The 21907-nt window shown below is 42.4% G+C and overlaps 3 protein-coding genes across 11 annotated transcripts in view; 2 read left to right on the forward strand and 1 right to left on the reverse strand.

The window, feature by feature from the left end:
- LOC109471018 (disheveled-associated activator of morphogenesis 1-like) overlaps positions 1 to 11754 on the forward strand; it is a 40553-nt gene extending 28799 nt beyond the window's left edge. For 2 of the 7 annotated variants that reach the window (XM_019770174.1, XM_019770175.1), the window contains exons 13-28: positions 533 to 659; positions 784 to 906; positions 1883 to 2084; positions 2303 to 2421; positions 2822 to 2866; positions 3007 to 3069; positions 4227 to 4268; positions 5103 to 5288; positions 5510 to 5616; positions 5770 to 5858; positions 6204 to 6480; positions 6808 to 6868; positions 7636 to 7680; positions 8663 to 8794; positions 9134 to 9304; positions 9456 to 11754. In XM_019770174.1, the coding sequence (XP_019625733.1) occupies positions 533 to 659; positions 784 to 906; positions 1883 to 2084; positions 2303 to 2421; positions 2822 to 2866; positions 3007 to 3069; positions 4227 to 4268; positions 5103 to 5288; positions 5510 to 5616; positions 5770 to 5858; positions 6204 to 6480; positions 6808 to 6868; positions 7636 to 7680; positions 8663 to 8794; positions 9134 to 9304; positions 9456 to 9749 (2083 nt within the window). In that variant the 3' untranslated portion in view covers positions 9750 to 11754. The remainder of the gene's footprint in view (positions 1 to 532; positions 660 to 783; positions 907 to 1882; positions 2085 to 2302; positions 2422 to 2821; positions 2867 to 3006; positions 3070 to 4226; positions 4269 to 5102; positions 5289 to 5509; positions 5617 to 5769; positions 5859 to 6203; positions 6481 to 6807; positions 6869 to 7635; positions 7681 to 8662; positions 8795 to 9133; positions 9305 to 9455) is intronic. The other 5 variants (XM_019770176.1, XM_019770178.1, XM_019770177.1 and 2 more) reach the window with 5 other exon arrangements.
- Positions 11755 to 12147: 393 nt separating this feature from the next.
- LOC109471023 (legumain-like) lies at positions 12148 to 19316 on the reverse strand. Of its 3 annotated transcripts, none has more exons than XM_019770187.1 (15): positions 19270 to 19316; positions 18831 to 18982; positions 16691 to 16788; positions 16296 to 16377; positions 16049 to 16134; positions 15627 to 15702; positions 15315 to 15377; positions 15045 to 15114; positions 14664 to 14782; positions 14366 to 14455; positions 14138 to 14224; positions 13791 to 13907; positions 13477 to 13644; positions 13175 to 13242; positions 12148 to 12964 (listed from the first exon to the last, which is right to left on the reverse strand). In XM_019770187.1, exons 2-15 carry the CDS (start codon positions 18954 to 18956, stop codon positions 12922 to 12924), a joined length of 1293 nt encoding a protein of 430 aa, XP_019625746.1. In that variant the 5' UTR covers positions 18957 to 18982; positions 19270 to 19316; the 3' UTR covers positions 12148 to 12921. The 3 variants fall into 3 exon arrangements, with proteins under 3 accessions (XP_019625746.1, XP_019625748.1, XP_019625747.1); XM_019770189.1 differs by lacking the exon at positions 19270 to 19316 and adding an exon at positions 19123 to 19245; XM_019770188.1 differs by lacking the exon at positions 19270 to 19316 and adding an exon at positions 19111 to 19245.
- A 47-nt stretch (positions 19317 to 19363) lies between these two features.
- LOC109471024 (testis-expressed sequence 30 protein-like) lies at positions 19364 to 21903 on the forward strand. Its single transcript, XM_019770190.1, has 6 exons — positions 19364 to 19552; positions 19947 to 20174; positions 20296 to 20347; positions 20576 to 20605; positions 20819 to 20990; positions 21381 to 21903. Exons 1-6 carry the CDS (start codon positions 19442 to 19444, stop codon positions 21634 to 21636), a joined length of 849 nt encoding a protein of 282 aa, XP_019625749.1. The 5' UTR covers positions 19364 to 19441; the 3' UTR covers positions 21637 to 21903.
- The last annotated feature ends 4 nt before the right edge of the window (positions 21904 to 21907 follow it).

The raw sequence follows: 21907 nt of genomic DNA on the forward strand, positions 1-21907 counted from the left end.
AATGTATTGACTGATTATAATCACTCACCTCTTGGCCTTGTAGATGTACTATCAGCAATTATAGATCAATTTTTCCTTTTCCAAAAGTTTCTGCTGTCATCGAAATTTTCAATCGGCTTCTCAAGTCTTTATTGACATCATGCTGTCTGCATCTGCATCAGTTTTGCTGTGTTGGGAACATGGTTTAGCCATCTGTGATGGTGTTGTCCTTCTATGTATGCACAGGACCTTTAGCTGTACTACGTAACCCTCAGCACATTACAGGCCTCCCCCATGCACCCAGGTGATGGGGTATGGTTGAAATGTAGCATGCCACAGATCACTTTCAAGTTGGAAATGCACCAGAGAGGTGGATGGGGTCTCTAGCAAGTATATCTTCAGCCACACCAATTGTATTCTGAATTCTTGTCCCTCAAAGATGAAAGGAGAGGACAAGATGAAAACAGGGGGCTGGAAGGTAAGCTTAAGTCTCACTTTATTAACTTGAGTTTTCCCAATCCTTACATCTGTTTTTACTGGGAACTATCCTCAGGATCGTGAATGAGAATGAGATCAAGCAGTGGAAGGCGCAGGCACAGACGATGCAGCAGGAGAGGGAGGAGCTGACATCTCAGCTGGAGAAGAAGGAGAGGGAGTGTGAGGCCAAGATACAGGAGAAGGTACTGCAGTAGAGACTAGAGAGACATCCAGAAACATTTCCTGCTTTTTTCTCTGCTTTTTTTTAAAGTATTGGTGATGAATGGCAGGCTCTGATGGTAAAGTTGTTTGTTTATTTGTTTACAGGAGGAGATGATGAGCACCCTGAACAAGATGAAGGACAAGCTGGCGTCGGTGCAGGAGGAGCTAGCCCAAGAGAGGGCAAAGGTCACTGAGCTCTCAGGGAAACTCAATGAGCTGCGGGCAACAGTCAGTGCTTCCGTTTCAGCCTTGCATGCCCTTTAACCTTTAAACCCTGCCCTTGGGCTTGCACCATGGCAACGAGCTGGGTCTTCAATCTATAAAACACAAATTAATAAAACATAATAAACAAAAAATGCTCCTACTGAAAATCCCTCCAAGAAACCCAGCTCAATGCCAAACAATTGCCCGAGTACCCCCCCTCCCTCTTGCATGAGTGCCGACGTCTGGCTTGCTTGGTTTGTGCACCCACCCCCTACAACATACACCCCCCCAAATTTGTGGGGACCCCTCCCTCCCCTTTGTAGTGACAACCTCCCGTCAGATTTGCGGGCTGCCCTTACCTTGCAGCTGTGCTGGCTAGCTGGTGTTTCTGCCCAAGGACTGGTGGGAGGTTGCAGTAGTTTCCTCACTGAGTGGCATGCAGCACTGTAGGTGCACTGTAGAACACATAACACCACTAACAACTGTAGAGTGTGTCCTGGCATGTCAGCAATAACTGTCAATGTCTTTACAACCTGCTTGTCTATGTGTTCTCTGCTACTGCACCCCATCAAATCAACCTCTTCAATTTCAAAACCACAACATAAGCAAAGCAGTGACAACATTGTGAGAAGATGTCAGCTTAGCTGTAAAGATTGTTTTCAGATTGGAAATAGTGGCAATCATTTCCAAACTGCCAATTTTCAATCTAAAAACAACCTGTTCAAACAGCAGACACCTTCCCATGGAATCAGTATGTCGGCTCTGTCGGATGTTGTGCTTTAGGCAAACTTGTAAGCGATTTGTGGCAGATTTGAATCTGAGTTTCGTATAGGTTGATTGAATGGGTGTGCTGCTGAGTTGCAGTTTGAACTGTGGAATGTAGTGGCCTGTAGATTTGGGCTTGCTGCGACATACACAGTTTGTCAGCTTGATCTTTCCTGGCAAAACCTCCACAGTAAGGAATCGTTTCTTTACTCCTGGCTTCTCCATTTGTTTGTAGGCAGAGAAGGAGAGGGGAGAGAAGGAACGGTTGATTGGCCTGGTCCATGGAGGAAGTGTACCAGATGATACCAAAGCTACTGTGGGGCCGGCACCCCCACCCCCTCCCCCTCCTATGGGTGTGCCACCCCCTCCACCTCCAGGGGGCATCGGACCACCACCTCCCCCACCCCCGCCTGGCATGGGGCCTCCTCCACCCCCAGGTGAGCAGTTCAAGTCTTTGACATTTCTGAGACATTGAACGTAAAATGTTTCCATTACTTGTAATATCTATAATAGATGCCAAGCAGCCTATCTAAAATAGTTTTGGTTCTTTGTTGTGTGATCGTATTTTTCATACTAGTACTTACAATTATCCTTCGGGTAAGAATTTGCAATAAAATTATCACCAATATTCAAGAATTGACCCTGTCGTCCTCAGGTGCTCCCCCACCCCCACCAGGTGCTCCCCCACTCCCAGGGGCAGCCGTGCCTCGCCGCAAGCCAGCCCCCAAACCTTCACAAGCCCTCAAATCCTTCAACTGGGTCAAGCTACCAGAAGTAAGCACTTCTTAAACTTCTCTTGCTGGAAAGGGTTGACGTGTTATGGAGAACATGCTTATTTTCATGACCATGGAAGACTTCAGATATGTGCAGCACTCATGTGATATGTTGCTTTTGTCATGAGGTGAAGATTTAGCATAATTATGTTAGCTATATGTACAGAATTCTAATAGTGTTTTCACTTTCCATATCACTGTTAGCAAGTGTTAACCACCATGTTTGTGTCACAGAAGTTACTGCATAAGCCCCTATGTTTATGTGTCCTTATGTGTCCTTATGAAAATGCTCTGTAAAAACACGTTGCATTCATGGTAACTGTTCAGAAATCTACAATCCCTGTACTCCCAGGTCTGTGTTGTATTGCTGACGATTGTTCGCTGTGTGTTGTGTTTTTCAGATGAAACTGGTTGGTACAGTTTGGACAGAACTGGATGACTCTCAGGTCTGTATTTGTGCTTTACACATGGTCTAAGTCACACTATGTTTATGATTAACAGGACTGTGACAAACTTTTCTTTTCTGTATCATGAGGTGTTGGCAGATTTCAATTGGACTAATTAAGGTGCTGTTTCTTTTCCACAGGTTCACAAAGTGATGGACCTAGCAGAGTTTGACAAGACCTTCTCTGCCTACCAGAAACCACAGGTACTGCAGGCAAACATTTACTTTTATTTATAAAAAATGTGCTATGGGTCTAATGGAAGTCTAAAGTAATAAGTCAGAGGAACAAGATGATAGGACAGATTTTCCAGGAGTGAAATCTTAAGAAAGTCTTCCTTCTTTTTTTAAGTTTCTTGTAGCTTTTTCCATGTCAAAGCCTCTAAATTTGTTACCACTTCTTAAGGTGCCTTTACTCTTTTGCTGCCATATGTTTGATTTGACTTGTTTCCTGAAGGAGCTCAGAGCCCCTAGACTGCTAATGTCATCTAACCTTCGTACATTCTTGTGGTGAAGGAACTCTTCTTGCTTACATGTGTCCATGTGTGAAGTACATTGTACTGAAGACTTGTCTCTTCTAATTCAAAAAGTCGTTAAAGTGTTGAACAACCCCTGTTGTTAAACCTGTGCCATCTTAAAGGGGAATGTTATCCCCTCTACATTGACATTATTATTGTGTATTTAAGTCTGCCATGACTTCTTGACGATGAGATGTTTCACCCAACCAAAATTGTCATTGGATAAGCTGACTTCAATTCCAGGCTGTCCAGTGTGTAAAGTCTAAAAGTGTGTCACACATGACAGATGTCCATGTTAGCCTGTGTTACACAATCTCTCGCTGTCACTGGCTGAATTTGCCTCCTTCCTGAGACCTTGTGGCCATACACCTCTAACTCGAGAGAACCATTCCCAATCCCAGAACTACCAATAGGAGATAGGGGATTCTATATCACTTGGAAAATCAGTTCAATAGAAGATCAGAATTGTCTGTCACTATAGAAACCAATCATGACAACCTCTAGTAAATCAACAGGATTAGGATGTTCCCAATTCTCCTGACTTAGAGGTGTGGTCATCAATCTTCTAGGGGCCTGACCAGTTGATGGGCTGCTAGAAGCTTGATGTAGCCGGGCTAATGTCCATGTTTTCCTGCCTTTGTGTACATGTACATGTACTGTGCGTGCCAATTCTCTTGGCGCTTGGCTGCCTGTCGAGTCATTCATGTCCTAGATTTTTCTTTTCCTCGCCTCTCACGCTTCCCAGGGCCTGTTGTGGGACCAGGTAGGACTAGTCTTTCTCTATGGAAATCTGTCAAGCTTATCTTCTGTGATTCGATGACGGCATGTCTGTATTATTCTGTTCAGCAGAGAGGAGGTCTGGCAGAGGACCCTCGGAGGCATGGAATGGTATAATAGAGAACCAGACAACACAAGAACTAAACCTCACTCCCTCATACAGAACCAGACAACACACATTATAACTTAAGTTCACTCCCTCACACCTCACATAGACCTCAGCAAGAGTCACCACCATCTACATTCCCTTCACACTCACCTGCAAACAATCCCGGTCACTTTAAACTTGTAAAGCCATTTTCCATTATTGGAATTTGGAAGTCATTATTTCTGTGACAACTTATGTAGCAACTGAGATTGTTTCCTTTGGAGATGTCTGTGTTCAAATTCCAAATTTCTTAGCCTTTCCAGACCTAAAGTGACTGGCATTAGTACATTCTTCATGCTATAAACACACCCTCGTGACAATGTTTTGTTGTCATTGTAGCGTAGACTCACAAATATGGTTAACCTTTAGCATGCTGTAGGTAAACTTTAGTAGTACAGAGAGTTGTGAGGCAGTTGCAAGACAAAATGTTGCAAAGCATACTAAAGGTTGACATATCACCTTGTAACAATAAACTAGTGCATGTAAATGCACTAGTTTTAAAAAAGTTTGTGAATCAAAACTGGGCTAGAAATTCCGATTGGAAGTTGGACCTTTGCTCTACAATTACAACCACAGCAATCAGCTAACTGAAGCTTCAAAAGTTCAAATGAGGCTTGACTTCAGATTTGTGCAGTGGTACTTTCACATTCAGCATCTGGCATTTCAAAACGTGCAGGATTTCATGTATCAGAGAAAGACTCAACAAAAATGTTTATCATTTTGGTACAAGCAACAAAGCATCAAAGACCTGTAGAGGTGTTACTGGTCGTCTAAAGTGTTTTTATTGTGTCTTACAGAAAGAGGAGGATGTGGAGGACCTGACAATCAAGGCCCGAGTGAAGGAGCTGTCTGTGATCGAGGGTCGTCGTGCCCAGAACTGCACCATCCTGCTGTCCAAGCTGAAGATGACTAACGAGGAGATCGCCAAGGCCGTGCTGTCCGTGGACAAGGCTGATGAGCTGCCCAAGGACATGGTGGAGCAGGTCAGGCTCAACTTGTGTACAGTATAGTCTGGCAACTCTCTGTTCAGTCTTGTCAGTCTGTCTTTTCTGTGGATATGGTAATCGTTGGTTAGGACTTAAGTGTAAATGTACTTAAAGGGGAGAAAATAAAATATTTCAGTTTTGAGTGGCACTTTTTTTTTGCAAAAGAAACCAGTTGGCATCTTGCTGCTCTTTGCTGACCTGTTTGTTTTCCCTGACAGCTTCTGAAGTTCGTCCCCACCAAGGAGGAGACAGACCTGCTGGAGGAACACAAACACGAGATCGACCAGATGGCACGGGCAGACAGCTTCCTGTACGAGATGAGCAAGTAAGGACCTCCTCCTGAGTTTAAGTTTATCTTTCCTTCTTCACCCAACCTGGTATTGGTGCAAAAATCATTTTAGTTCTCGGCACCTAGATTTTTCTATGGTGAAAGTAAAGAGTTTGCATAATCTTTGCATGTCTGGTTTGTTTCCTGCAGGATTGTACACTATGAACAGAGACTGAAGGCCTTATTCTTCAAGAAGAAATTCCAGGAGAGAGTTGGAGAAGTCAAGCCAAGAATAGAAGGTACAAAACCATCCCTAGTGGCAGATAACCATACATGATGTAGATGTTAGTCTGTGGGAGTATGAGTAACTAATATAGTTCTATGTTGTACATTTAGATACCTGTGTTAAGATGTAAGCCAAGAAGGTTTGAGAAGTTTCCTAATTACTGTTGTTGTTAAGGAGAGTAAGAGTAGTCTTATGAACATTTGTTTAGTATGTTCAATTTCTGTGGTAAGGAACCACATGTGCTAATTAACTACTTCATAGTCTTCATACCAATTGCCACTGTCGGTCTTCCCAGCTTCACTTGTAGCATCTAAGGCAAGTGTGCTTACATAACCTGAGAAATTTTGCTCCTTCCCAGCATTACTTGTGGCATCTAAGGAAGTTGTGAGAAGTAAGCGGCTGAAGCGGGTTCTTGAGGTGGTTCTGGCCTTTGGGAACTACATGAACCGGGGCCAGCGAGGAAACGCCATGGGCTTCAAACTCTCCAGCCTCAATAAGATCGTGGACACCAAGTCCAGCATTGACAGGAACATCACCCTGCTGCACTACATGCTGGAGGTCATCGAGAGGAAGTTTCCAGACGTGCTGAAACTGGAGAACGACATCAGCAACTGCAAGGAGGCGTGCAAAGTCAGGTCAGGAACAACACAGTCCAGATTCTCTTGGTGGTTCCCAGTGTGAGAGGGTGGGGAACAAATGACTAAATGACTGAGAGCAACAGAGTGCATGTGAATGAAGTGCATCCATTTTCAGTGAGTGATTGAGTTAGATGTATGATGACTTGAGACAGCCAACAGGGTCCATAGGATATACATGTAGCTGGAAGAAGTAGAAAACGAACAAGTAGTGGAAGGTTCATTAGAGTAGGCAATGAATTAGAGTAGGCAATGAATAAAAGAAGATGTGCCACTGCAGACTGTAACCCGACATTTAAGTTCTTCCATTTCTGTATGTTTCCCCAGTATCCCTGACCTTGAGCAGGACATGGGAGTGTTGCGTGCAGGGCTGAAGGAGTTAGAAAAGGTGAGACACAGCAGCAGCTTCATACATGTATACTCAGTCAACTTGGACCATACATCTCCTGTACATCATTTTGTATCAAATCCTGAGACTGGAGAATGTCCCAGCTCATTATTCACATGCATGTTTAGTTTCAGACATGTATTCACAATAATACATTTTTCTGGAAGTATTAAGCATTATTTCCGTTTCATGGTAACTTTGATTTTTTCTTCTTCTGCCTTTCAAGTCATGTTTAGTTTTATGATTTGTAATTTTTTTCCTTTGTAAGGCTATGGTTTTGATGATAGCTCTGTCTTGTGTAGGACCACACAAAAACCACCCACGAAAGCACAATTATAAATGCACTACTATCGGTAAACTTTGTCAACACCTCTTCCCATTGGCACAGTATCTTCACAAGTTCAGATCACACTTTAACAAAATCAGCCATCCCTTGTCAAACCTGCATGCTTCACAAAACAACAAGACTGACTCCATTTGTGGCTCACCTCTGTTTGCAATGCAGGAAATCTCATTCCATGCAACATTGTAACAAAACAACTTGTAACCAACTTGTTGCAAAGGAAATGTTACAAACCATTCATGTCCACAGGAAGAAGCAATTGATTTTGTTACGTAGGACCACTTCTTGAAATCAAAGGACTGATGTGGAAGGATTCGACTCATTCTGAGACACCAAAACTCCCTCAGCAAGACAGAGCAATCCCCTTACAGGCGACAGTTTTTTTGCGCTGTCCCATGTTTGTGTCGGTGTGTTTGTCCCACAGGAAATCGGGGTGCAGCGTCGCCGTGTCAGCAGGAAGGACAAACTTGTATGAGGTTCCACCTCTCGAATAACCGCCCGCCCTGCCACTAACAATTGTGTCTATTTTCAGTACAAGTTGGCTGCGTACTGTTGTCTGCCATGTGTGTGTGTGTGTGTGTGTATTGGCACTGGTCACTTTGTATATTGAAAGATACTGGACATTGGGAATCTAAAAGAAATTTTTTGGGTGAAGATGCCTAGAAATGAAATCATGCAAACAAATGACATCACAAACATTTATCATATCCTGTAGTAGATGAGCCCATTGCCCCACCACCATGGTCAATGGTCAAAATGTTCAAATGCAAAATTATTGCTCAAATTGCTGATTGTGTTGGATAGCTAGCCAAATCGGTCCAATTGAAAAGTATCTTTCTAGTTTTCAGTGATCAGTGTTTTCCTGTACTAGACATGGGCAACTCTCCCCCCAGTGATGCCCGAGCATGGCATGGCTTGGCTAAACCTCCATGTAGAATTGTACCTTAGAGAAGTGCTGCAGTCTGTCCCCTGCATGACGCAGCCAGGCCTGCAGCATGACGCAGCCCTGCTGCTGACTCTACAGTAGTTCTGTAGTCCCTGTAGCTGGGCAGGAGGTTTTCCTGCAGCTTGAAATTGTGTGTTTGTACTTCATTACTGATGGATGGTATTGTCTGATGCCTGTATAATGTATAATATGTAGAAAGGTTGTTAGAAAGACACCCAGTGTAAGGTTGTGTTCACAAAGGATAAAATAGGGGATGTGTGTTCACTCTGAGTTTCTTTGTTGTTTTAGTTTTACCAACATCTGATATTAATGTTTCAAATTGTTCCAATCCTGATGGGTATCATTCACCATTGAAAAAAAATCTTGTCTTATCATTGAAGTTTTATTTTAGAAAAGAACTTTGTCTTCTGTCAAGAATGACCAAATGTACCCTGTGTTGATAGTATGACTTGTACCCAGCAGTTTGGTCCCTTCTAATGCCATTACTGTAACCTCTGACCCACAGGAGCTGGAGTTCCACAAGAACCGCGTGACAGACCGAGGAGACAAGTTTGTCTCCGTCATGGGGGACTTCATCACTGTGGCAACCTTCACCTTCAACGAGCTGGAGGACACTTACAAGGAGGCCAAGGCCAAGGTCAGAGGATGTTTTCCTACATGCTTACTATCAAGTGGAACAAACCTGCACTTTTAACCATCTGTACATAACGACCACCTGGCCAATGTGACAACTTCTTGGTGGTCCCCTAGATAATTTTTCCCATTGACAAGCATTGAAAACCAATGTGCATGTGACCACCTATGAGCATGTGCCCACCTGTCCACATAGACTACATGTATGTGAAAATGGCTTTGCTAGGTGCAGCAAAGGTTGGAATCTGGTTTTCAAGTGTCTAATGAACCAGTTTGTCCCTGAATGCAGCTCAAGTGAGCCATGACTTGGGGTTTCTGATGACAAGTTTGTCTCTCCTTGCAGTACGACCGAGCCGTGAAGCACTTCGGGGAGCAGCAAGGCCAGATACAGCCAGACGAGTTCTTCCGCATCTTCAACTCTTTCCTCACCTCGTACGGGGAGGCTCGGGAGGACAATGAGAACATGAGGAAGAAAAGGCTGGAGGAGGAGAGGAGGGCCAAGAGGGAGCAGGAGGTGGGCTGTTTCTTAGTGTTCCTGTTTCTTAATGCTTATTCAAAATTATGGCGAGTTCATAAGAACAAGAGTAGCGATCTACTACTATGTGATACAAATGAACAAAGGTATATGCAGAAACAGTTGTTAACGTTGCTGTCCTGTGTTGCAGCTACGAGAGCAGAAGGAGAAGGAGAAACAGCGGAAGCTGAAAGAACAGGGCGGGAAGAAAGGCAAGGGCAAGGATGGGAACAAGGACGGGCGCGACACTGGCGAGTTTGACGAGCTTATCGTGGCCTTACGGTCTGGAGACGTCTTTGACAAGGAAGTGGCGAAGTTGAAGCGGAACCGGCGCCGCCCGGGTGGTAGTCAACAAAACGGGAACGGGAAGGACGACTCGAAACGCGACTTCAGCAGGGAGCGGGTGTCCAGCAAACCAGCCATATCCAAATACACTGCAATGTAGGGGTGGGGGCAACGACCCTTCTTAGAGACTGCCTTGCCCTAGTCCTGGTCTCCAAGCCTTCTGTCCTTCCAGTGAAAATCTTTGAGAAAAAGAGAGAAAACTTGACAGGGAGCCAGGACAATACTGCTGGCAAGCTTGATGAGGACTGAACTGGTGATTTTTCAATGTTGGAAAAAGGAGGAGAAATATATTGCAATTTTTTAATTGCACATTTTGTACATGTATATTAAATGTTGGGAAACAAATGTGAAAACTAACTAATGCTTTACACTTGCAACATGTGATGCGTGACTATGGGATATTTCTGCATTCTCTTGATCTGCAGTATACATTCTACTGTAATTTATTTCACCAATAATGATGAAATTAGCTTTATTAGCAGCCTTTGCTGTTAGGTTTGCTTGAAATGTTTTAGTTTTGCTTGTTGTGCTGATGTTTTACTTTCTGCAAAGTAACACAGGTGGAAATTTTAGCTCTGTAGTTTGTGTCTCTGTGTGAAAAATGTGGATAGATGTGAGTGAAGAACATGGCAGTTCTTCCTGTGTGAATAGACTTGCAATGCAGGATGATTCTGAGGACAGTTATGTAGCCCCACAAACCAGTGAAAGCTCTTCTAAGTTCAAGTTCGTTGATGTTTACTGCAAATTTGTTTGAGTTCCTGTTACATGTATTTCTGTCTGGAAGCCACTGTGCTTACATGAGAAGAATTCTGTATTTGGCGAATGATAATTAATGATAATGTTATGAATTGTTGAAGTCCAAGACTTCGCTGTTAGTGTTAGGTTGAGTTGACTGTGTACATAAATAGGAAAATGGAAACTCTGAGAATGTTGTGTTGAATGTTTTCCCGACAAGCCTTCCATGCTTCAGACCCAGAGATAACTTCTCTCTCAGGTGTTACTGCCAGAAATTGCTCACGTTACACTATGATCCTTTGTTGAGCATCATGGGTGTGTGTTGTCAGTCAGCGCAATGCTCTACCAAACAGCACAAACTGCAATACCAGTCTCAACATGTTTTACTAGTATGTGCGATCGGGTTGCACCAAAACCTATATCTGTATCCAACCCAGATCAAAGGCCTGTTTATGCTGTTCTGATTTTCACTTCATGTTGATCACTTGTGCAACAGATTTCTGTGCTGTTTTCCAGGTGCCTTTCAACCCCCAGATGCAGAAGCTAGTCCCACATTGATTTTGTTGTTGCACACAGTCTAATAAAAAGTGTAGGTGTGTTCTCAGGCCTATGGTAGAGCATTGCTCCGCATGTTTAGACTTGTAACCATGCAGTGGTTGTTACTGTGTACTGTACATCCGGCTCATTGGCTATCTACACAATCTAGCACAGTAGTCGTCCTCTCTGCTACAATCATGGTAACTTAACAAATTTGTCTCTATTTTGGTAATTCTACATCTTTTATCAATATGTCTTATTTATGATTACAAAAAATTGTATAGCCTAATTCTTCAATTGTACATTGAATTTGAATTGATAGCAAAAATGAATGTCATGAAGACTTTTTGTGTGTAGGATGTTGTAGTTTTCAGATTATGTGGAATTGTTTAGGATCCCTGCAGAAGGGTTAGAAGCATCTGTCAGTCACATGTACCCGGCCTGTTGAGGTTGTCAGTTACATGTAGCCATACATGTACCCAGCCTGTAGAGGTGGTCAGTTGCATGTAGCCTTTCATGTATCCGGCCTGTAGAAGTTGTCAGTCGCATGTAGCCATACATGTACCTGCCCTGTAAAGGTGGTCAGTTGCATGTTCCTGGCCTGTTATAGATTCAGGCACATGCACGTATACACAAGATACCACATCCTGAAATGTGGTGCAGCCAATTAAAAGACTTGGTTTGTGCTCATCTGTTCTCTTCATTTTGTTCTGAACATTCACAGCACCATGTTTCCTCTTTAACCATCTTCCTGCTGCCTAACCCTAAACTTGGTGCCAAATGGCTACCTTAGTAGGCTGAAGGTAGGAATGCCTGCTAGTAAAGATGAGACAGGGACAACTTGTGGAGTGTGATTTTTTTTTTAATGTACTTAGGCCACACCAATTTAATTTGTTGGTTCTCGGATTTTTTCAGAAAAAATATGAAGCGACGGCGAAAAAAATAAAAACAGATCTAGGCATCCTATTATAGCCCCAAATGCTACGATAGGAGGTATGAAGTCAACACAAAAGGCTGGTTCAAAATTTAAACAATGAATTTTGAACTTCTAATGAAACCACTGCATTGAAAGATGGAATAACTGTAAACGACTAGGAAAAAAAGGACTGTTTTCAACTGTTCAGGGCAAAATATGAGCAATTTGCAGTTGATTCTGAATTTTTTTTTTTTTTGCAAATCAGGAAAAAATGAAGAGGCGAATCCGAGAACCAACAAATTAAATTGGTGTGGCCTTAACAGTAATTAACATGTTCATTTCCGTCAAGTACAATTTCCACCAAAAAGTGCCACCTAAAGATTAAATTGACATTAAAAGTTTTGAATTTTTTAATAATAGAAATCTGTTAAAAATGTGGCACAAACATATCTTTAAATAGCACAGCTCTTTGAAAGGCAAATGCCTATGTCTGCAGCTCCTTCAAAAACTTGACAATTATGCTAAAAACCATAGAGCCTCACAAACATGTACATGTAAGGTCTGGTGTAACACTGCAGCTGAAGGTAAGTGATACAAAAATGTCTAACATAGTATAATCATATATGGCATAAAATCAGCAAAAGATGACAAGGATAAGAAAATTTGCAGCGATATTCATAAAGTAGTCATCAACATTTGAAATTTGTAGTATTTTGTAAGTAGTAACAATAGTGATCATATGATTCAAACATCTGCTAATCAATTACCTAAAATAATTTTATTAGGTTGGTAGAAATAGGATATTGGGGGGTTTCTTTTCGCACAACTAGTAAAGACATGCTTACGGAAGTCTTTACTGGTTGTGTAAAAACCCTATTATCCTGCTAATCAGTTTTGACTGCAAAAATCTTGATATGTATTTAAAAACATTAAAAGTGGTCATTAACAAAAATTGAAGCATTCTCTGTTCAAAATTTATGTGGTGCACTCAGTTCTCGGTGTATGTGTTAAAAATGATAAAAAATATAAGTAAAATGTAAAACGTGTCCTGCATATCCAACATTGACCTTGAGGATAAGTGTCCTCAGTTCCGAGCGATGCACACCTGATCCATGACCCCTGTGATCCTGTGATGGATAAATACAGAACATCAATACTAACACCCTACAATCCCTATCTACTAAACTTGATGCTTCCACAGCTGGCATATTCATTTTGTCGAGGAAAAAGATGTTGTTTGGTGTAAGGGTGGCAATGGTGTGAGGATTTACTTGTAAGCTAGTTTTTTGTTTGTAACTGACTGCACAAATGTAGTATCATTAACACCAGTAACCCACCTGTCCACAGGTAGTCCCTCCTCACACAGGTTCACCAGGGTGTACAGGTGACGCAAGGCATGCTCATACTGTAGAGATGGGAAGTAACATCAATATATATAGTGCATGAACAACATCTCATATTGAGCATGAATTTATTCCAGACATACAGTTCCCAACAAAGCATGTTCCAGTAGATCTAGGCACTTGCCCCATAGTTATAGTACATATGTAATAGACTCCTTTCTTATTTTATTTCCAAAATGACATGAAGGGACATAAATACTTATTGCTGGAATGTGACCCAGGAAGGAGGAGCATACCACATTGAAGAGGAAACAGCGCCGGCGGAAGTGAGTGACGGCGCGCTTGTAGCAGTCGTGGGCGGTCAGGTCCCTGGTACGATCCTTCAGCACCTGATCCGCCTGGTCTGAGTCCACCGCCACCTTCCGCACAATGGTATCCACCGTTGTCTGGATCATCTTACGATCCTGAAAATAAGTATAAAATAATTCTATTAGGTGATCAGGCATGACAACTGTGGATCTGGAAAAATGGGAATGTATAAAAATCTGGTATCTTATCTGATTTCTGATCCTTGCTGGCATGTTTATAGATGGAATTGAGATTGACTTACAGCAAACTCCTGTTTGATCTGGTCGGTGATCTCTGACCGTTCCTCCTCAGTCCTGGCGGCCTTCAGGCGGTGCTGAAGGACAGCGAGTTTCACATCAGGTGCAGGAACAGCATCCAGCTGGGGACAGGTGGAACACAGTAAAACACTTCTCGATGGAAAAGAACACAGGCAAGGGAAACATGTTCAAAGGCCCACATTTTACGGCATTATGAGACGAACAGTTTCTGACATGTTTCTGACCTTAAACTTCTCCCTGCTGAGCTAGCCTTTTGGGACTTCACACGAATTGCTGTAGTACCAGAAGTCACACTTAAGTATTGATGTGTCAGAAAAATGTGTGCACTTACAGGCACTTCAGGGTAGGGTGGGAGGTGGGTGAGTGGCACATCAACCTTGCCTCCCTGGAACTGCAACAGGGTCATGTTCTTCATGCTCTGGAAAGAAACAACACACGGCATAATTTCTAGCATGTCAATTTTTTTATCTTTGCTTTCTCAGAATTCTCAGCTTACATGCAATGTATCTACACAAATTTGGAGTTCCTAAACTCAGATTGTTTCCATTATTTCTCTCACCATGTCTCCATACTCGCGCACATGGCTAGTGTTTGTCTCTCGTCGCACAATCTTGAACTGTCGCTGCAGAGTTTCCTTCCTCAGGTCCTCCTGTTAACAACAAATACAGTCACCTTCAACCAGTCACCTTGAACTATGCAGTCACCTTCAACTTCACAGTCACATTCAACCAGACTTTCTGCAAGATGGTAATTCACTCTCAATTTAGACCAATTACTTAATTGTAATACATTTTACTACTCTAATACATTGTACTAAATGTAACATAATCATTAGAATACAGGTAGAATCTGGTTACCGTGTCCGAGTCCTCCATCCACTTCACACTGTACAGGTCGCCGAGGTATGTCTCCCGTTTCTCATCAAAATAACAGGCGTAGGACGACTCGTGGGGATTGGCTGCACTGGTCGCAAAAACTATACAAAAAGATAAAAGAAGGAACAATATATAATTTTGACTCCATTTTGACACGACTACACCCCAGTAGCTATCTTGAGGACATCCCTACGTTCTGATACCCTATGTTCAAATACTTTTTAGGGTTGTTGAAACATACGTTGAGTTGCATGAAACATAGGGGTGTTGGAATATGTGGGTGTCAGGAAATAGGGACATAGGGGTGTAACCATCTGACTCTAACATCTAACATCCAGCAAAGCCTGGAGATGTGAGACTTACTGTTGATGTTGTCAGGTAGGTGTCTGTGGAACATGGAACCAGACTCACAGGCCTCCAGATAGAACACCAGCTGTAGGGGAGGGGAATGTCATTCCATGATCTTCAATTACATCATGATAGCTAAAAACTTCCATTTATTTTTCCCTTGTGCTTCAGTAAAATAAGTGCTTGAGACATTTTGCCCACAATGGGACTACTTTCTCATTGTAAAAACATTCAATGGCACAGATACACCATGAATCTATGCGAAGTGGCTGAGACAACACTCACGTTCTTATACATGTTGTTGTCGTGCATGTACTGCAGAGCTTCCATCATGTCCTTCGCATGGAGCTGTAAGAGACACAAAAGTGCAATTGATAAAGCTGAATTTGTAGTTGAAGTGTTTAGTTAATTAGCAACAGGTAAAAACAGCATGTGGTCTCATTTTTGAAGAGTAACTACCCTTCCAGGTTCTACAGTTTTGTGCTCAAATGCCAGGCAAATTTTCCAATGGAATACTAGTTAAGCTTTATGACTTAACTGGTATCTATCAGGCTTTTCCCAGAATTACAAGTGTTTTAAGTAAGATGACTGTGATACCTCTGACTCAGGAAAAGCTATCAGGTTGGGTGCTCCGTGGTCAGTGAAAAACACAAATACGTTGTCTTCTGGTCCACTGGAAAGAGACATAGAAACTTCTCATTATAAGGGTCTGATTGTGGGGTGAACTTCAACAAGGTTTTCCCCTTCCATCTAACTTCATAGCAATGTGAACTTTTGATCTAGCCCAAGAAAGAATATCATCAACTACAATGCATCAAGAAAAGCACAATTTTTTAGATGACGTCTTGTTAGATCTTAAGTCACATTTCAAGGTGTTTGAGTATCGATTATAACTCTCCGTTAATATATTTATTATTTTCATACTTGATTTAAGTGTTCAAAATACATGTACTGGAAACTGCTATTACTCCTTGTTTTTCATACACATCAACACACACACCTTCATACACAGATCTCACCTCTGAAGAACCTTCCCACTCCCAATCCCCGCCATGGCCTCCTTGTTTCCCTTCAGAACATTCAGGAAGTTGTCTGGAGTCACATCCTAAAACAGCGTCACAAACATGTCAGAAGATATAAATCATTACCCTTACCTGGACATGGCAGCATTAACCAAGCTCCAGGGGAAATGTTCCACTAGAAAATGAACTTAGACATAGTGTTAATGAAGTCAATTAATTCTGGCAATTGCATGAAATAACATACCTCCTTGTTGTAGTCCTTGGGAACCCCCTTGTACACATCTGTGCCATTGGGCCTGTTGATGATGATACCAGGGGTGGGATTTCTGGAGAACACATGAAAAGGGTGACTAATTCCATAGTTGGATGCACCAAAATTACATGCAAAATCAAGCTGAAGTCCTACTTTGTGGAGTATTCATTTGGTATTTTATCATAAGTTGCAGGCTTTTCATCAATGACCTCCTTGATTAAATGTAGCACCAGTAATGATGAAGTACATTTTTGTACTTAATTATTCTTGAGGCATAAAAACAATAAATGGGTCTGCATCTGGATACACAACACAACTCAGAAATGTCCGAAACAAATGAAAATATGTACAAAAGTGAAGAACAGCGTAAAAACAGTTGAACTCACTCCTCGTTGTTAGCGATATCATCATACATCATGACGATGATCCTGTCATCCGGGATGCCGTTACGGTGGAGGATCTGGTAGGCGTGGCAGGCATCGGCCTGTAACCATGGCAACAACAAAATGGTACAGCAGTTAAGTTCCAAACAGATGTGTGGCTTTAACTTGTATCTTGCAATTTTAAGATGCTCTTTTCACTGGATGACCAAAGACTGCAGTTTGACAACAGCTGCTAGGGGTCTCTAATTCTAAAATTCTTTCTTGCACCAATGTGACAGTATTCACAACCAGACATTTGCAACAAGCTGTTTTGTTTTTATATATTTATTTAAAACTTCTTTAAAACATTGACTTGAACTATTATCCTTTTTCATATAAAAGTAACAAGTGCTCAACCAGTCCAGTATAAATTGTCCCAATGACAGAAGTATAGAAGTAGAAGTGAAACAAGTCATATGACTATCATACAACAATTAGACAAAGAGGACGACAGCAGATGCATGATGCAACTCCCCTCGTGACTCCAGGCAAACAAAGGACTTGACATGCCCGCCAGGTGATTGCAGACAGGTGAGCTGACTCACCACTCCAGGGTTATCGCCCTCGACACTGTGCACACAACTCTGAGATACCGTTTACACACTCCTGATAACCCTGGAGCTTCACTTCAGCATTCTGTGCTCCATTCAACCCTCCGGGTTCTTAATGAAGCCTACTGACTTTGACATTTTGAGGGTTAATAGATTTGTGTCCCTTAACAGTGTGTTAACTGAGAGGTTAATTCGTTCACTGGGTTGTTTTTCCGTGGCTTTTGTCAACCAAAAGGCTAAAAAAATATTCACTTTCTGGAAATGTTTCATAAAAATATTTCGCCAGCTACCGACATCAAAATGTATATGTCATGTGACCATCATGTTATCACTTCCTCTTCAGTACCCAGGAAACCAATATCACAAAATCACCTGGTCCCCGTTTTAATTTAGTTCATTTATTTAATACTTACTCTGAACTGCTTTTCTGACACCAACCAATACCCCATGCCATGTAACCAGAAATGAAATCACGAAGTCATGAACTTCTATTTCTAAAGCCCTAAGTTTTCTTCTATTCCATATATCCTAAAACTCAAAGGAACAAGATTGAACAGCCAGTACTGGCATACTAAGTAATGGCTGGGATCCGGCTGGAAATGTGCCAGCTGACAGTTAGACAGGAAAATCTGATTCAGAACCGCTTGCAGCAGGAAATCATTATCTGAATACAAAATCTAAACTGCAAACTTTCATTACGCATGAGAGTGTGTCCAGTTATAGTTGTTGAATTCCGTACTCGCTAAAAACATCCAACTGGTCAGTAGACTGTTATACCTGTCACTAATGGTACAGTCCAATATTGGCACACCTTGCCCAAAAATATCCCATGACGATCATGAGACACTCGTCACTACCTGAGCTGTGCAGGACCAGATAGGCAAACTTGCACTGTCTATGGTGATAATAAGAGATATATGAGAGTCTGCACACTGTGGAACTGACTGTGAAGAAGTAAAAGAACTTTCCCTTTTGTACAAAGTCAACAAACCTGAGACATAGGTGTGATACAACATTTTGCAAGTCATTGCACAACACAAGTGCACATTAAGCTACACAATACATTTCCTCACACACTCATGAGATCATGAGTGTGTGTGTAATGACACCATGAGGCCCTGTCAGAAGGACCCTCAAAACAGGTATTTTGTTAGTTGTAAAATACATACTTTTATATCAAGTTTATATTTCTTACAAGCAACCCCCTTGTCTACAAGGAACCCACATCTACTAACTTAGTAACTAGATATAAATCTCTCTGGTCTTGTCACAGTCTGTCATGCAAATTAGTGGGCCTGAAGTTTCTTTATCTCCAGGCAGATGTATGGCTTCCACTTGTTTTTGTGTGTCTTTCTACAATATTTTGACGTCCTCCAAATTGTAGGCCAAATGGTAGACCACACTCCCATACGGGACAACAACAAGGAGGTCTCTTTAGGACCAGAGCCAAGGTGGCAGTAGCAGACAAAGACTGCACCATTTTAAGACGCTAAATAAAAGCCACCTGCCTAGAGATACAACTCAGATCTTCCTGACGGTGTGTAATGTAATACCTGGTGCCTGTAGTTCCCCCATCCGTTGGACCCCGCTACCACCACCGCCCAGTGGTTCCCTCCATCCCTCGGTGGCAGGGCGAGGGTGGCGCCGACCAGCGACAGCACAACCACGGTGATCATCATCTCGGCTTCGAATTCTCCTGTTGCTCCTGTGGAGAAAATGGGCGGGAGAAAGCACCGGGATTAAGAGGAACTGACACAACAGCCAGACGCGACCGAAACTACTGAAGTGATGAAACAAAGTAAAAGATGTTTTTGTATTAAGTTTCGGTCCTACTAATTTTTTTACAGAACTGGGCTTCCTCCTCCGTTCCCTGGTAGTTAGGAGAACAGCAGTTGCAGCTATCTGAAGTTTAAGAGTGTACACACGAGCAGGCAGAGTTTATCAGGCTAATCAAACAGCGGGGAACAAAGAGGAAGCAAACAAAGTGCGCACCTCTTATTTACAATACACTGAGCCTACTGACTCAACCTCTCGCCGAACTCCAGTCACGTGAGCACTTTCACTTCCGCGTTAGGCCAAAGGTCATACTTATGGCGGGAAACACAACAACACGACCCACAGAAGACAGCGACTAGTTTATACCTTGAAGGAGTCAGTTGATGCTATGAGTCTGTTGACTCACTTATGCAGCCAGGATGACGACATAGAACTCTTCAATCGGATGGGTTCATTCGCGATGTCTGACCCAACTGCGGAGATAGCTGAGCCTGAAGAGGTAACGTTAATTTTGGTCAGGTTCTTGTTTATACATGTAACGTTACATAGGAGCACGTCGATACGCGATAGACCTAGGAAGTCATACCTTATAGCCTCCCTATAAGCTCCTTGGATAGACCTAGCCTGAGACTTTACGTTATAAGGGATATTGACGTGTTAACCCATGTACCGAAATAATGTAAAACCCAAAACTTGACTTTTACTGTCTTGCTTGACTTGCACGTAACTGCCATCTTCCTCAGCACTCTCTATGCTGAAAACTTTCATGTTGTAAAGTAAATGTGAACCAATCTAAGCAACAATGCTGCCGTGTTGTACCGTTATCAATATATAGATACATTATGGGTCGAACAACAAGTGTGGGTTACGCTATTTTTCGGTTTACTTTTCAGGTTCAAATCCCTTTCAACAAAAAGCACCTTCCTGCAGTACTGACCTTACCCAATAGGGGGCCTCCCAGGTACGGAGTGATCCTGACTCATGGAGCTGGAGGAGACATGGACCATGCCCACCTGCAGGGCTTGACTCAGGTGTTAGCACGTCACGGTTACCTGTGCCTCCGGTTCACCTGTAAAGCACTTAACATCAGCTACAGGATCAGGGCCTTTACTACAGTACTGGTGGGTTTCTGTATGCAGATCTGGTGTTCTTAATTTTAGATGCAGTCAGTGATAGTGCACGATTTTACTACCATTGCGTGAAGTTTTACCGTCATTACAGATCGTCCGTGTTATCTTTCAGGACTATCTACGGAAGGAGATTGCTCCTACATTACAGGGTTGCTTTGTTGGAGGTTAGTGACCTCAACACTTTTCTATTATATATAAGTAGAATTTTTGCCTTCATACAGGTACACAATTTCTATTTGTCCTCTGCTATTTCTTGATCCTTTGCTTGTTATTTGTTTGACCTTGTTGATGACCTGTAGTCATATTAACTTCCTTATGTTGCAGCCTTTTGATACTGAATTTCTTTTAGTTACAGGGAAAAATGTTCAGTGACAGTTCCTTTCTTTTCACAGGTCGTTCCATGGGTTCCAGGGCTGCTGCAGGTATGTGTGCATCAGTCAGCACCGGTAACATTTCTTGCAAAATGAGTTCCACTCTAAAAACTATTTATCAAGTAACTATATTGAAACGTTTGTGGCACTAAAACTTGTTTTGTAGCTTCTTGTTGTTTGCTGGGCTGGATTACCTGCTGCTAGGTACCTGCTAATTTATCCACAACCACGTGTCACCTGTAGTCTGGATATTCCTCCCCCCAGGTGTGGCGCTCGCTGACACCTCCGGGTTTGTGACGGGGGTGATCTGCCTGTCGTACCCCCTCCACCCTCCAGGACAGCCTGACAAGCTTCGCACAGACATCTTCAGACTCAGGCTGCCAACCTTGTTCATCAGTGGTACCAAAGATCCCATGTGCCCAGAAGGCTCCTTCAGGTGGGTTACTCAGTGTCCCCTTTCCTCACACTTATGCCAGCAAATGCAAATTCCTTTGCTGTATCTGTAGCAAGGTTTCTTCCAGCTAATTTTCATTATGGGTGCATCTAGTTATTTTTGTTGTATGTATGTAAAGGTACTAGTGTACACTAGTTTACAGTGTCGTTTGACATTTAAGTGTCAGTACATCGGTGCACCTATTCCCAAACATGAATTTGAACCCTGATTACTGCAGACATGTTCTCTGGAAAACATTCAGATATTACTCTAGTGGTGCCAAGAGATCCACTCACAGATCTGTGTAAAGAAAGATACTAATTTTCCTTTCTTTACACAGATCTGTGAGTGGATCTCTTGGCACCACTAGAGTAATATCTGAATGTTTTCCAGAGAACATGTCTGCCCCATGGGAGAGGCAGCGAAGGTGCACTGGGTGGAGGGAGGAGACCACGGCATCAACATTCCCGGTCGTACAGCAGACAAGGTCTGTGAGGATATCTGGTCAGCTGTCACATCGTGGTGCAACACCATCTGTGACAGAACAGTCAGGCACGCCGGCCGCCAGAGAGAGAAGGGAGGATGTAAAAGGGCATCCGAGACAAAGAAGACAGGAGAGGGGAGCAAGGCCAGGAAGAGGAGACAGTAGATTACAAAAGGTTTTGTTAAAAACTGCTTCTTGATGTTGTGTAACAGTATCTTACATTGAGAAGATTAAGACAAGACAAAGGAACACAAAGTATTCCAACATTTCTGTAATTCATATCCGTGTTTTACTGTATTAGAAATAATCAGGATTAGAGATTACCAGGAAAAGAAGCAGTTCCTTAAAAGTGAAATATTTACTCGGTGACGTAACAGTATGGGAGCCTTGGTAAAAAAAATATCACCATAATAAATAAAATTAAAAAAAAAACAGT

The sequence above is a fragment of the Branchiostoma belcheri genome, unplaced genomic scaffold, assembly GCF_001625305.1.
Source record: "Branchiostoma belcheri isolate BF01 breed outbred unplaced genomic scaffold, Haploidv18h27 scaffold24, whole genome shotgun sequence".
NCBI classification, from domain to species: Eukaryota; Metazoa; Chordata; class Leptocardii; order Amphioxiformes; family Branchiostomatidae; genus Branchiostoma; species Branchiostoma belcheri.

Excerpts from the sequence above, each read along its gene's own strand:
- LOC109471023 (XM_019770187.1), bottom strand. The coding sequence starts at position 18,956 with ATGATGATCACCGTGGTTGTGCTGTCGCTGGTCGGCGCCACCCTCGCC. Across the intron at positions 16,378-16,690 it reads GATATCGCTAACAACGAGGA|AAATCCCACCCCTGGTATCA; the intron begins GTGAGTTCAACT and ends TGTGTTCTCCAG. Across the intron at positions 15,703-16,048 it reads AGTGGGAAGGTTCTTCAGAG|TGGACCAGAAGACAACGTAT; the intron begins GTGAGATCTGTG and ends GTCTCTTTCCAG.
- LOC109471024 (XM_019770190.1), top strand. The coding sequence starts at position 19,442 with ATGAGTCTGTTGACTCACTTATGCAGCCAGGATGACGACATAGAACTC. Across the intron at positions 19,553-19,946 it reads AGATAGCTGAGCCTGAAGAG|GTTCAAATCCCTTTCAACAA; the intron begins GTAACGTTAATT and ends TTTACTTTTCAG. Across the intron at positions 20,606-20,818 it reads GGGTTCCAGGGCTGCTGCAG|GTGTGGCGCTCGCTGACACC; the intron begins GTATGTGTGCAT and ends TCCTCCCCCCAG.